Below are 15,053 nucleotides of genomic sequence, written 5' to 3'. Positions count from 1 at the left end.
GATTAGGTTATGTTTAGATAAGTTTTAGATTGGTTTCATGGTAGTTAGGTTGGGATTGGGTTTACTTGTGTTGCTTTACGTTACGTTGAAACAGCCGTTTTAGTATGTGATGCGATGGAACCACATGGAAACACACTGTAAAGAAAGAGGGCCAGAAAAGAGTCATGCCAACAATAGAAATTTCTTACGCTTGGTGACTCTAGTAGGGCACACAGATATTTACAAATCACAGTGGCGGTTGTGTCTGACCCCTTTCCGACTTCCTTACCGGCACAACTGGCACAACTGTATTCAAGAGGGGACAGTTCCGATGAGCGAAACAAAAGCAACAAAACGATGCCGGTAACAGCACTCTCATTGGCCGCGCCGTACGGGAGACGTCATGGAGCAGGTGGCGTTTCGTCAACCTCGCGCGCAGGCGAGCCGCCGTCATGCCGGCACAAGCGGGGTGGATTATTTTTTTCTTTGTTGCCGAGGGGCTGTACCGGAGAAGCGTCCGTGGTATTGCGACGATTTCGGCTTGGTGTTTTTCAGAACTTCGTGCTAGCGCTGGTCGGTGTCACGACAATTTTAAAATGCTTTTCCCGTGCTGTACGTGAAGAGACCGTTCGCGATAATGAATACAATGCGCACGGAGATGCAGCAACACAGAAAGTGCATAAAATACAGGTAAGTGAACTATTAAACTCGCCGAGAGATTTTACCCGTGAACTCTGAACGGAATCCCTCCGAAGAGCGATCAGTTTTGTGGAGAACAAGGGCCGGTATATTCTAAGGATCGTCGTGTTACTGTCACTAGATAAAAGGTATCAGAGTACCGACACTCAGGCACTCAACTCAGCAATGGTGGCCATTTTGGTGTTTATCAGTGTTGGAGATTGCCGCTGCTACAGCCTTGCCGCTAAGTTCGGTGGGGTCGTTTGTTAACAACACTGCCGAAGGTGCAGAAAAAGGCATTTGGGACACACTCATGGAGGAAAGAATACTGAGGAGAATCCACGATCACCCCAATACACTTCAAAAAGTGTGAAAGAAGTGAAGTCATTTTTAATGAGCTCATAAACCGTGTTGCCTATATAGATTTTTACGACTACGGCGGCTAAATCTGACTAAATGCCACGGACAATTTTTTACGGTGCTTTGACAGTGGCTGCCTGGCTACGCTGGCAACACAGCGCAGTTGCGACGGCGTCGTCGTCGTGTGCAGTCTGTGCACTGCAGCTGATATCGCAGCGTTTCTTCTACTGCCGTTTCTAAGGCAATGTCGGAAGGTTGATAATTAACTAAGTCGGTGAGCATAGTTGCCGTTCTTTTGCGGCGATATCTCGTCGATTCCGGGCAGTGGTTTTCCATCCTTGTCGGTCTGCCGGTAAGAAGGTGCGCGTTGAAAGCTAAGTTTTGCCGGTTGCGGCCGGCCACCCGGCACGGAACCGTGAGGAATCTTGCAAACCACTGCAGCCCCTTACCCAAGTCAAGTGAAATTCATCGCAGCTGAGACGTACCGCACAAACACCACCATGCTGTACGGACCCAAACACTGCTCTTGTCGTCTACTTTTGCTTTCTCGAGCTGCCCGTACCGAGAAGCCCTTATCAAACTGGAAACAGCACAGCAGAATGGGAGAGACTGCTGGGCCACGGTCCATCGAACGTCCGTGGCTGAGCATAGTGCGCTCATCGACATGGCGGGTGCGGCTTCACAAATATGACATCAGGGCCTCTCCAAACTTTTCTCTCCTCCATGTACACATGCACTTCTTCGGCTGGCATGCTACACGCATTATATTTCAATAGCGCTCGGAACGGCGTCACTCGCGCGCAGTCGCAGAGCAGTGAAGAAAAGCTAAGACTACCAGAATTGACCGACTAAAGCGCACAAACAACAAAATGGCGGTGCTCATGAACCGCCGCTGTGTAAACAAATGTTACAGGATACGAACGGACGAATGATCGTGGCGGCACCACGTAACAGTAGTAGAAAAGAGTGCCGATACTCGGAGACCTCATCTAGTCACGCTACACCGATTCAGAAACGTCGAATCACGTTTTTGCGGTTGTATCATGTTTTCGGCGCCCAATCTGAGCCCGCGAATAGGCATCATAAATGTTGCCAACCAATTTTGACCGCAACGCCCCACGCAACGCCTGAAAAAGCCTTGCATCGCCGTACACAAAACTGTTGGTGGCCCTACACTCCGCCAAAGGCAAAAAAATGAATATGTTAGGACATATATATCAATTTTTCTTTAGTGTGTATTTTTTTTTTTTTACTGAATTATTGTAATTTTATTGTGTGCGTATTTTCGTAACGTTACAGCGAAGCTGTATTGTATCGGCTTCCCCAAAAGTATAGCGTGCGGGGACAAATCGGCGTAGAACAGAACTTTTTCTTCGGCAGGGCTAGTGTTTAAGGTAAAATAAGGAATTTTTATTTTTCTCCTGTTACAAAGGCAGGTACAAAACACTCGTGGTTACACTTTCATGCGTACACATACTCAGTCCGTCCGCTACGCTCCAGGACGAAGTCGCTGCTTGCTGTTAACCAAGCAGGTACTTTTCAAGAAATGAGGCAAGAACTATCACAGTATGAACACAAATAGAAATGGCGTACACTTCTTAGCACATAAATTTTGCACTGAGAGGACAGCCAGTATCCTGGGGGGGGGGGGGGGGACCAATCCCCCCTCCCAGGCACCCGCTCCGTTTACACAAGATGTTTCATTTATGCAGGGTCTACCTTGCAACATACAAAAAACACAAAGCATTCGTTGTTTGTTAGCTGTACCACATACACTTATTTAGCCCACCTTTTCCATTTGGGGGCGCCAAAACGTATTGAATACCCATAACATTATCTCTATTCACATAATGCAATTGGAACTACCTTTGGCAGTAGCAACACAAGCACGCGGTTTACATCCGCACCACATGGCTTACACCTTCGAAAACACAAGTACGCGTCTTACATCTGCGAGCACGCGCACTTTGCAGTAGAGGGAGGCGTCAAGTACCCAGGTGCGGTAGGGAAGTCTCCCTGCCCGAGGCGCCTGCGCCTTTTACAAGCCTCCCCTTATGGTCCCGTAAAACTTAACCCGTGCATTATTGGAGTGCAACTCGGATGCACTCACTTTTACAAGCCTCCCTTTATGTTCCCGTGAAGCTGAATCCATGTATTGGAGTGCAACTCAGCAGCACCCGCCCGTTTTGACCTCAATGAAAGGACCAGACGATTTTCTCAGGAACTCTTCTTCCCCCAAGAAGAAGAACTCTGCTTCCAGGTTTTCTGATAGTTTCCTGTGCATGTGGATCAGCAAGTTCCACTGGTTTCGTCGGGGACGCGATTGTTTGACAGCAGTATATCTGTTTATCCGCAATACATGAAAACCAATCGTTATGATAAGTACTGCTAGCGGGTTTATTGGGCATCTCCTGCCTTCAAGGAAGTCCCGGATGCGGAGTTGTCTGTATGCCCTGCTCACTATAAACTTTCTCAATTATAGGTTCATTGAGTTCCGTTTTGGCCGGTGTGCTTGTCGTCGAGACACGTGCCACTTGAAGGGCTTCTGGAGCAACGCTTTGGTCCGTGTCTTTCTCGTATAAGAACGCGCACCTCACTGATCGCCCATTTATGAATGCATGTCGGTGAAGCATGCCCCCGCAGGCAAGCTTTATGCGCCCACAGATCCTGTACCAATCTCACAGAATGGTTACAGAAAACAGATCTATCTCTTGTTTAATCTCGAAAATTGTTCCATGAGACTGGTTAATTGGCAAAATCACTCCGGTCTTTAAAAAAGGAAACCAATCATCCCCGCCTAATTACCGTCCAATCTCTATCACATGTGTGTGTTCTTTAAAATCTTGGAACATATCATTTACTCCCCTGTCGCTAATTTTCTATCGTCGTGACACTTTTTTAATCCCAACAAGCATGGTTAGCGTAAGATCTCTCTTGCGACACTCAACTTGCTTTATTCCTTCACGACCTGCATTCGCATCTTGACCGTAACATTCCAATTGACGCCCCTTTTTTCGATTTCGAGAAAGCTTTTGATGAAGTATCCCATCCTCGACTATTATTTAAGCTATCTCGCATAAAGCTACATACGTCTACATTAAACTGGATTCACTGTTTTATTACACATCGTCAGCAGTTTGTTTATGCCAACTCGCACTCGTCCTCCCTGTCCCCAGTTCTCTCGGGTGTCCCCCAGGGCACCGTGCTTGGGCCTCTTGCTTTTTAGTCTACCTTAATGACCTTCCCGATGTTGTCTCTTCTAATATCCGCCTCTTCGGGGATGATGGTGCTGTCTAACGGCCAATAGTACATTTCTCAGACGAAACTGTCCTTCAAAACAATCTCCTTGCTGTTGAAGACTGGTGCAGGAAACGGCTCATGTCACCTAACGTCAGTAAAACATCTTTGATCTCTTTACCATCGTTCTAATTATGCCCCTCATTCGTATTCAAAAACAATACTGCGGTATTCTCCTGTACATCAGTCAAGTACTTCGGCATCCACATTAGTCACGATTTAACTTGGTCCAACCATATCCGCCGTGTTACAAACGCAGCAAATCGTGCCCTCCGCTATTTACGTCGCAACCTTTCTTTGGCACCATCATCTGTAAACAACTTACATACAAAACACCCGTTCTTTTCAAGCTTGATTACGGCAAGGCCATCTACGGCCCACACCAAGCCAACCTCTGTAACGACCTTGAATCACCCGCCCCGTTGGTTCCGTGGCTAAAGGGTTGTGCTGCTGAGCACAAGGTCGCGGATTCACTTCCCGGCCACGGCGGCCGCTTTCGTGACGGAGGCGAAAATCGAAAGCGCCCGTGTGTTCGACATGTCGGCGCACGTTCAAGATCTCCAGGTGGTCAAAATTATTTCGGAGCCCTCCACTACGGCGCGCCTCATCGCCTGTGTAGCAACAGCGCGCTAGCACCCCTCTACCCAAAAAAAAGTAATATACGGGTGACATTCTGATTAACAAGCTGTTACTGTAGTCGCAGTTGTATGAACTGTAGTCACTAGCCCGGGAAAATTTGGCTAGTCTATCACCAAAGTCTCTGAACTCAGTCTTTATAACAGCGTAGAAAGTAATTCAACATTTTTTTTTTCAATATCACCATTGAGCATACTCTGTCTTCCCAAGCAAAAAGCCGTGCTCAAAATGTCGGCATTACTTCTATAAAACCAGCGCACGCAGTTAATCGCACTGTAATATAATCTGTCCTGCTTATTTTTCCAGACACATCGGTGAATCACCCTCACCCGAAGGACGAAGGTGAAGTGGTCCATCGACATCACACCTGAGTTGCTGAGCCTCCATAAAGCACTTAGTAAATAGGGCCTCCACGGTCACCACTGCGGCACTGCCCTTATATGGTAAAAACAGGCGGCGCGTAAGCTTCGAGACAGGACAAAGCTAGTTTCCGAACATGTAGGCCATGTTCAAGTTCTCTAAGAGGATTTATATTCATTTACCAGGAGAACGGTCCGTTCGGACGTTTTCCAAACGTACCTCATCTGAATGATTTCATGAAGTCGGAGAGGATTTCCACTCTGTAAAATTGTACATGCGAGCATGTTTCGCAAGCATGATGGGTGCTGACCAAAAAAAGTTGATACTTATTTTAGAATAGGAGAAAAGAAATTGCAGAATACAGAATGTCCGTAAGGTCCCGAAAGTCATTTTATCTTTCTCTCTAAAACTCAGGAAATGCTTAGAGATAATGTCTGTGAGGATGCAAGTGCTACCTCTTATTATTCAAAGTAAAACTCCACCTAATCGAAATCTTAAAATCAAAACTTGGCGCACTGCTTTAATTCAGTTGCTATGTCTCATGCTTCTGCTGGATAATATTCATGGCGGAAGTTTTGGTGGGTTGCAAGCCAAGTGTGTCATCTTTAAAAACATTGAGTATTAGCAAAGCACCAAACCTAAAAGAACAACTGGTGATGCAGGGCTGAAAACAAAGTCTGTGGCAGTAATACAAGACCTTTCGGTGTAGCTAAGCGGCGAAGGCGTTATGCGTTAACTAAGTGAAGGTTCTATACCGGCTCTGGCATTTTTCTGACGGAGTAAACTAATCAAAAGGCAGCCTGTGCCCATTTTAGCCCACATTTACCGGTACTCCTCTGTTATGGTACAACTCATCACATTAATGCTTAAAACAAGCAAAAATTGTAAATGTAGTGGCCCTGAAAAAAATGCAATAATCGAAACGTTCCCATGTTCCCGAACTTACAAGTTCAATTATTCCGGAGCCCTTTTTTACAGCGCAGCTTATGTCACAGACGTATTTTCTGCGTACAAAGCCCCAGAATTTCAATTTGTTTAACGATAACAAACTCCAGTTTGACAAATGAGTATAAGACACGAAATTACAATAAAATTACCGTGTTTTTTTTTTTTTGCCAAGAACAAAGCCACCTAAATTGCACAAAATAGGCATGGAGAGTGTATGTGTTATGTTGTTTCAACAATATGTACCTGAATGCTTTTTAAACTTGCAAACGTGTATGCCACCTGCGGGTTTCTAAAAAAAAATTAAGTTTGTTCACATTCTATGACAGCCATAACTTGTAAATCCCTACTAGGAAATATCTAATTTTATTATGTGGGGTGTTTGTCATAGAACAATCTGTAAAACTTAACATAAATGACGGAATGCGAGGCCTGGACTGCCGCCAGTGTCGCGAAGTGATGTTATACGTGTGTGAATACGTCGTCGGTAAGCTTGCAGTGGCTTGTTCTGGGGATAGCTGGTGCATAGATCGCTTTTAGCGCTTCGCCATTGCTGACCGTTGTGTAGAAAGTGCTCGTTATGGGGTCATTCCTACGTTTTGCTGGAAATTGTGGTCTCGCTCGCAGCGGTCTCGCTTGCTGTGGTCTCACTTGCTGGGGTCATTCCTACGTTTTGCTATCATGTGTGGTCTCGTCTGCAGCAACGCGCTGCAGGTATTATGGCGGAAACTTGAAATTCCGCACTATGCTGCTGCAGCTCGCGCACCTTATTCAGAGTTTGTTTCTGGCGGTCAGATTACCAAAGGAATCTTATGAGAATTGCAGGGCCTTCTGAAGTGAACATTCTGAATATGTTCAAGCAGTGGGGAAAATGAGGTACCCTGGGTGTAAAGTTTTAACAGAGAAGCTGTTGAGCAAATCGTAAATTTTCGTGCCCGCAGTTAAAAATACCGAAAAATTGCCGGGCGCGTGCTCGGGAGCGCGCCCGTCAATTATAATTACAAAATTACAACCGCCCGGCAGTTAAAATTACAAAATGCCTAGTCACCGTGTGTGCGTGCCTCGCGACGACCGCCCAGCGTCCCCGTTCGCACGTTTGTCAAGGCAAGCATACCCACTTAGGGAGCTTGCCCAAGAGTGGACTAAATAAATACTCCAGCGTTTACTCTTGTCGTGGCAACACTTGCAGAAACGAGAAAGACTCCATCGTTCGCCGTATTGTGACCATTTTTTGGTCAAACGAAAAAGACACGTAATTGCGTACGCCCTTCCAAGGTATTGTCCAGTGGTCATCACTTCCGAAAAAATGAAACAAGCTCACCCTTGTAGACACAATGATAGAGTAAAGGTCGTTGCGCCAGCGAATAAGAAGCAAATCGGCTGCAATCATGGACTTAAATTGTTGTGATGGTCGTGAAGGTTGCGTACAGCTTCGCCACCTTTAAGTTTTACGCGTGTATGCGCGCTGCCCTAATTTGTTTATTTCGCTTGAGTGTTTCCACAAAAAAACCCTAAACCTGGTGCTGAGACTATAGTGCAAGGTCACATCAGTAAGAAAAAAGTAGTGGAAGCGCCTTCTTACGAGCAGCGCTTCTGAGTGGCGATCGGGCATATGCAAAGCAGACGAGGCAATCTGGGCGCCAGCTATTGCCAGCTATTGCAAGCCTACTGAGAGGATTATCTCGTTCTCGATCGCTACTGCGTCGTAAAAGGGGGGCAGTTCAGGCCACGCTTTTCGCCGTTCGTGTCAAGTTTGTGCCCGACAGTACAGTACAAGATATTTAAATTGGTGGCGTGTTTTTTTTTAAAGCTGCTGCCTTTTTCCGCTATATTGGGGTTTATTCTTTTACATCAGTTTAGCAGCTACTGCTAAGTGCAGTCCCAGGTGCAGTGCGTGGACGGTGGAGCAGCGTATGTTGAATATAAGCAATTGAAGTAGGGAAAATTTTAAAGCTAAACGTTTTATTTACAGCCAGAAATAAATACTATAATCTCGTTCTTCATGGTAGCGTATTTCCTTTAAAAAAAGCCATAATAGGTGTTATTTTTAAAAGTTGTTTTAGCAACGCTTGAGCTTGGGCTGGTTAGTTACGTTATGTCAATAGACAGTGCAAAGGTGGGGATGCAACAGAAAACAAAGCAATCGCTGCCTATGCCTACAGGAATGTTAATTGCTGTTGGCAGTAATGGGAAAATTTGCTTTGCAACCAGAGAGAACACAATGAAAACAATGCGAATATGTGGGAGGCCAAAACAAATCTCTAACTGAAAAATGCGTCTGGACTCTGCCAAGGGGCATGGCTGTCACGATTTAAAGATTTGCCTGTCGAGATGGCGATTTCTTGTTAAAAATGATTCCCGAGCATTAACGTCTAAATTCATTTTTTTTGCACATGTTTCAGCAATTTTAGCGCTCCACACTTTTCTACTTCACAACATTCGTGAGCACGCACAAGCTTCGTGCGATCCGGAAAAGGGCATGCTAAGCTACATCATAGAATGAAAGTGATCCTTGTTCCACCCATTCATACGTCTGCTGGCCTGCTCAAATTTGGTACCAGCGCATAAGATGTAATTCAACATGCCATGCAGTCCCAACAGGAAAGAACGCATTTATTGCGCTTCGTGCCGACATTTTTCTGAATGGCGAGTGTTCGCTAGATAGCTGCTTATAAGATATTATTAAAAAATTATTTATTCGACAATTCCTTCAGATTTGTTGCAATGCTACCCTCTTTACAGTCGCGATTTCAATGCAAAAGGGGAAAAAAGTATTGACGAGTTACACATATCCCGGGTAGCTTTTTGTACCCCAGATGGTCGAAATTGACTCAGGGTCCTACGCTATGGCGCACTTCCTAGCACAAATGTAGCTTCGACATGCTAAACCCCACACTTTTGATTTATTATTACAATATTAAAGATATGATTTTCCCTCTACCAAGTACATCCAGCATGTATAAACAATATATTTGTTGTCGGCTGTACACATTTATAGAGTGCGCGCTTGCACAAAGCTTTGCAGTGAAATTTACGTATTATTTGCCCCGTTTTGCTGGTTGCAAGAATGACGTATTCACACCGAACTGTCACCTGCACTGGAGGCAGCCCACTGGGCTCTCATTGAACTTCGCTTTTGAATTTCACTTCACTTGTATTTTCAATGTGTCAAGTATTGACTTACGCAGTATTTTTGACAAGCCAACGAGGGGCAATCTTGTATTGATGTGAGTTGGGATCTTGACAATCCTTAAGGAGTACTGACAAAAATTATTTTTTTATATTTTTTATAAATATCTTCTCCGATTACCAACCGCGATTTTGTGTTTACTTGACATTTTTACAGGTCATTGAGTCGACATTTTTTGTAGAGAACATTCGAATTTGTATTGTATTAGATTTGTGTTCAAATAAATATTGTAGTTCCTGGCCTGGATGTTTCTTGTATGCATGCATGGCCTACCTTGTAGAATCCTAGTGTCTAATGCAGTCACCCATACACTCTCTTGGCTTTTTTCGTCTAATAGAAATTTTTAACTAATGGAACTCTCTTTCAAAAGGAGTCCTGGCGGGGGTCCGTTACAGAAGCCACAGAATAGTCAACATGACACCGTTTGTTCGCAGATATAGAGTCCCAATGACTACGTCCTATGGAGTCCTGCTTACTCCCTCTCGGCTCTTGGCTGATGGAGTCGCAGGGCTCTCTTTCGAACTCTCCTTGTTCACTGATTTCGACTCAGTGACTACGTCATATGGAGTCCTGCATAGTATCTCTCGACCCTTGGTCACGAATCTTGAGTCACGGGACTCTCTTTAAACGAGACTGGTGACCCTCTCCCTGACAGACTCAAGGGATACTGTAGATCCTGTAGAACAGGTTCTGTAGCAAGCGGATTTCTAGAAACGGAATCACTGCAGCTTGCAGTTTTGTTAGAGGGCACACCGCCCTCCCCCCTCGCATGCAGGAAAGGAACGCCGGTATTTGTCTGTCACACCCGCCGGGGTGGCTCAGCGGCTAAGGCGTTGTGCTGCTGAGCACGAGGACGCGGGTTCGCTTCCCGGCCGTGGCGGCCACTTTTCTGATGGAGCCGGAAAGTAAAAAACGCCGTTGTGTGCGATATTTGGCGCACGTTAACGATGCCCAGTGGGTCAAAATTAACCCGGAGCCCTCCGCTACGGCGCACCTCATCACCCGCGTTGCGTCGGTGCGTTACACCCTGTAAAACCAATCAAATAAAAACATTGTGTGGCGCGAAAAGGCCGTCCTATATGTACTGTTAAACTTGGATGTAACGAAGTTGACAAAAGAGGAATGGCTCGCGGGAACGGAGCAGAAACGAAGCCAAAATTTCAAACCACAGTGAAGGTGAACACAGCCTTTATGGATTTATTTCGCAGCAAATAGCTGCGAGAGTTGCGCCTCCTGCTTTCCCACAAGCTTAAGCACTACACGGAGCTCGAAAGAAGCAATGCCACTTCCCCCGTATTAAAAAAAGTTAGTGAAGTATCACTTTTGCCTTTTCACACTGTTCGGCACCCAACTTAAGCTGATAAGGTGCCTTTTTGTGAACTTGATGCTCTTTACCGCACTCAAGATTGGTGAGAGGGTGCTAGCTGGGATGCTGTAAGCGCAGGCAACATTCTTACTTCTCGCCAGTGGAGGCGGGATTTAAAATTGCGCGCTTTTCTTGAAAAGACATAACTTTTCGTTTTTCAGCAGATGCACTCATCATGAACTGATACCACAGACAGTGACTACGCGCTGACAGGAGGGCCTAGGACCTCAAAACTTAAGCCTGGAACCAAAACCGCCCTCACGGTAGTTTGCGGTGCGGGCGAAAAAGACTTGATGGATAAATACTCTTCCTAGCTGGTGGGGGGCCACGCCGAGAAGCAAAATCAGAATTGACGGCTATGCTACGTTAGCCACCGGACGGTGCTAGCCCCTCCGTTAAACATTATCATCATAATGACGAATTTCGTGTTTAGGAGATTAGAGACGTTTTCATTGCTGCTGGATTGTTAAGGTAGAGCTAGCGCTCGTTAAATTAGTTCATTTCTGCGGTACATTTTTCAGTGAAAGTGCTAAAAGCAGTGACGGGTCAGCTCGACGACTTCGTTACATCAAAGTTAACCGCCGCGAAGTTTCGTTACTTAGAGGTCGCAAACACATGGCTTTAATAGGAGTGGCGATGGGAATTGAAAAACTTCGTTAAATCCAGGAATTCGTTACACAGTGGTTCGTTACATCCAGATTTAACTGTATATATGTTTAACCCTTCGCTGGTTTTGTGGTACAAGAGCAATACTATAGAATTTTAAAATACCTAAAAGGGCCTAATAACGAAATAGCAGTAGTACAACTTTTTTTTGAGCGGAAGCTCAAAGGCCGGTGTAGGTAGGCCGATTGGGAGAGAGTGGTTTCGTGTCGCAAGCAGCACCGTGTGCCCAAAAGTGAGTTGCCAAGGACTTTTAAAATTAATACTATGAGCAAATAAATTTCGCCAATGAAGGCAATATACCTTTGCTCTTCAACCTTCCAGGAGAACTTGCCTTCTGAACCTTCCGGTCCCCAACTTCGTTTGAGAGTATTTGTTGCTTAAGCTGTAATAGGACAGGAGGGCATCAGAAAAACGGTTTATTGTTATGCTGAACATTTTGTATTGTCACGAAAAATTGACGCAGAATCGGATTTTTGAAGGCCGGCGGATCAAAATGGCCGCATAATATGATTTACGGAACTGTATTCCTCTGGCTGCGGTGCATATACCTCCTGCGGAACACACGCAACAGCATCCCAAAGTTAGTAGTACATTCAGATATGTATTATTTGTTTAATGCAATCATTTTGCCTTGTTCTAGAAATACGTGTGTCTGCCACCGGAGTGTCATCGACAATTACGAGCTTTACAGTTTCAAATATATGCCCTAAGTGACTCTCCCGGACTGGGATGCCATACTACTCACAGTACGCATTCTCCAATCGCAGGAAACAGGAGATGAACCGTTTCAAGAGCTCCTATTTCTCGTCCGAGACTGGCCGTACGAACAAGAAATGAGCTATGGGTTAACAGGTGGCAAAACGCACATGAAGAAGTGCCTGCAGATTGAAGAAGTACAGGAACCCGAGCTGATGGATGTGCGTTGGGACATCTCCAGCAGCTTCAAGAAGATCTCGTGCTTCCTGATGCCGGACCCCGGGAAAAAGGTATCCGCTACATTTTTAATGACTCCGAAACAGCTTGGTTCCTGCGCAGGTCAAGTCGGAGAGGACATTTGACGGGCGCCTTTCGGACATTGATAATGACTTCAAGAGGGAGCTAAAGGTGCTGGTGTCGTCCTTTCTTCAGCCAAACAAATTAATAGTCAAGAATATCAACGGCTGTGACATTTCTTGCAAGGAGCTGTTGTCTCACCTTGAGGTAGGTCTCACTTGGTGTGCATGCTGTTTTGTTACCTTAAGTTTGCGTTGCAGAGTTACGGCAAAGTCTTGAACGGAGACGACCTTCCGGACCCGAAATCCATGTTTGAGGTGAATGCTCAGTGTCTTCTCTGACGTCCTTTAGAAATACTGAGGTCAAACTTTACAGGCGTTTGTTGAAGCAAACAACTCGACGGTTGTCAATAGAGCCATCGACCTGTACCGGAATGAAATGGAAAGCGTAAGTGGTCGCAGTTCACGACGCACGTGCTAAATGTTTGAAGCTCTGTTTTGCAACGCAGGTGCTTCTTAAAAACAAGCCTTTCTTGGACCCCGAAACCCTGAAAAAGGAGCATGAACGAGTAATGGAAGCAGCCTTCCAACTATTTCGTAAGCAGACGAAAATGGGCGGGGAAGAACGTTCCCAGAAACACAAGGACACCCTCCAAAGGGTAAGTATCCTACAATGACCTGTTGGCTTATCTTGGTCGTGAAGAAGAGAAACAAGAAGAAAAAATCCTTCGTGGTTTGCAGTTTGGTTTCAAGCGCAGAATCGTTTCGCTCCTCTCATTTCGGAGGGGAGGGGGGTGGGAATGAAACCAGATTAGGAGGTTAATGGCGCGACAAGAAAATAATGAAAAACTGTATTCGCAACTACCCATGCACCAAACGTATTTGCAGCTGCTGGTTATCAATCATCGCAACCTTAGTGGATCGACTGTCTAAGCAGTTTCATCCTAAACCTTCATTTATGCACGTGCACTGCACTGACGGCCACTGATCGGTTACCTGTGCACGCCTTGCATGCGTATTTATATCTTCTTGCGCAATCCGTGCAGCGAAGCAAAGTCGATATGCCGCTTGCTATTTCTGGTGCGTAATGGGGACTCATCCCCTTGCAGAACTTATGGAAAAGTAACCCCCTTCTCTTGGAAAATGCAGGGGGTAACGCCCCCATGTTGAAGGTGTGAGGGGTTACTCGCGCATTTTGCTTACCTTCCTACGGAGACTACCAAGCCGTGCGGGTTGTCTGGCGGTGGAGAGGACTGGCAGCACCGAGGGAGTTATGTCACGCCTGTTGGTCGTTCCATGGTCCCATCCGCTGCATCATGCCTGAGCGGACGCGCGGGGCGCACCCCGTTGATTTGTGCATGTGATGATTCCGTTATTGTCACCCGTCGCGGTGGCTCAGTGGCTAAGGCGTTGCGCTGCTGAGCACGAGGTCGTGGGTTTGATTCCCGGCCGCGGCGGCCGCTTTTCTAATGGAGGCGAAAAGCAAAAACGCCCGCGTGTTCGAGATTTCTGCGCACGTTAAAGATCCCTAGGTGGTCAAATTTAGGCCGGAGCCCTGCACTACGGCGCGCCTCATAGCCTGCGTTGGGTCGGCGCGGTAAACCCTACAATCAATCAATCAATCAATCAATCAATCAATCAATCAATCAATCAATCAATCAATCAATCAATCAATCAATCAATCAATCAATCGATCGATCGATCGATCGATTCCGTTATTGTCATCTTGCGCAGGTGGGTCGTTGTCTTGCGCGTTCGATAATTCTTTGGCCACGCCGCTTTTGTAGACAGGGAAGCATCTGCGCTTTGACGGCTGGTACTTTTAAATGTGAGCTGTCGAGTGTAAATGTCACCCGGTTAAGCCACGTGGCTTGCGGCGTAGCGGCAAATCTGAGTCTTCCTTATGCATGTGGGCGCTACCTGCCGCATGATGGTGGGCCTGGTAGACGCTCACCACTGTTTGCCTGACGGGCTAGGTATACAATGCACTATTGGTTTAACAGCAGAGCTGTTTAGGCCGACACAAATCCGTCCGTCGTACCTAGAAACCCCAAGCCTCAAGAAAACAATGTGGTTAGGGAAGCCGCGGGAATCGAACCCGGGAACTTCATGCCGTGAAACCGGCAACCAAACCACCGGGCCACAACCAAAGGCCCGAGGGGCACGGGTTAGAAGCGTTGGGACCAATTCGAAAGAAAAAAAAATAGCAGTGGCTTAACTCGGCTATGCCAGGATATACGTAGCGCGTGCTAAGGTTCAGCAATCCAATCCAATCAAATCCAATCAAATCAAATCCAGTTCAGTTCGGTTCAGTCCAGTCCAGTCCAGTCCAGTTCAGTCACTGCTCCTCGCGCATGCGCAGCACGGCTCTCCAGGAGCCAGGCGAAATGGCTATCAAGCGGATACGGTGAAGCATCAGACTTGGCTACTGCGCACCGGCCCGCACAGCTGGGCACGCGCCGGCGCCAGTGCGTCTGCCGCGGCTATGACGTCACTCCGCTGAAATGCGGAGACCAGCGAATGTGCAGACCCAGTTCTCTACACACCCGTACTCCAATTGGATTGGATTTCATATCCAATCCAA

At 46.3% G+C, this 15,053-nt stretch overlaps 1 protein-coding gene across 1 annotated transcript in view; it reads left to right on the top strand.

Annotated features, from left to right (window-relative positions):
* The window catches only part of LOC144142765 (atlastin-2-like), a 64,693-nt gene that overhangs the window by 8,365 nt on the left and 41,275 nt on the right, over positions 1–15,053 (top strand). Inside the window, exons 4-8 of the mRNA XM_077674470.1 lie at positions 12,245–12,463; positions 12,513–12,677; positions 12,731–12,787; positions 12,846–12,917; positions 12,979–13,128. Of these exons, the coding sequence (XP_077530596.1) occupies positions 12,245–12,463; positions 12,513–12,677; positions 12,731–12,787; positions 12,846–12,917; positions 12,979–13,128 (663 nt within the window). The remainder of the gene's footprint in view (positions 1–12,244; positions 12,464–12,512; positions 12,678–12,730; positions 12,788–12,845; positions 12,918–12,978; positions 13,129–15,053) is intronic.

Source organism: Haemaphysalis longicornis, unplaced genomic scaffold (assembly GCF_048455015.1).
Source record: "Haemaphysalis longicornis isolate Haplotype H1 unplaced genomic scaffold, Haemaphysalis longicornis Haplotype H1 scaffold_6, whole genome shotgun sequence".
In the NCBI taxonomy this organism is placed as follows: domain Eukaryota; kingdom Metazoa; phylum Arthropoda; class Arachnida; order Ixodida; family Ixodidae; genus Haemaphysalis; species Haemaphysalis longicornis.
This window is presented reverse-complemented; position numbering and strand designations above follow the sequence as displayed.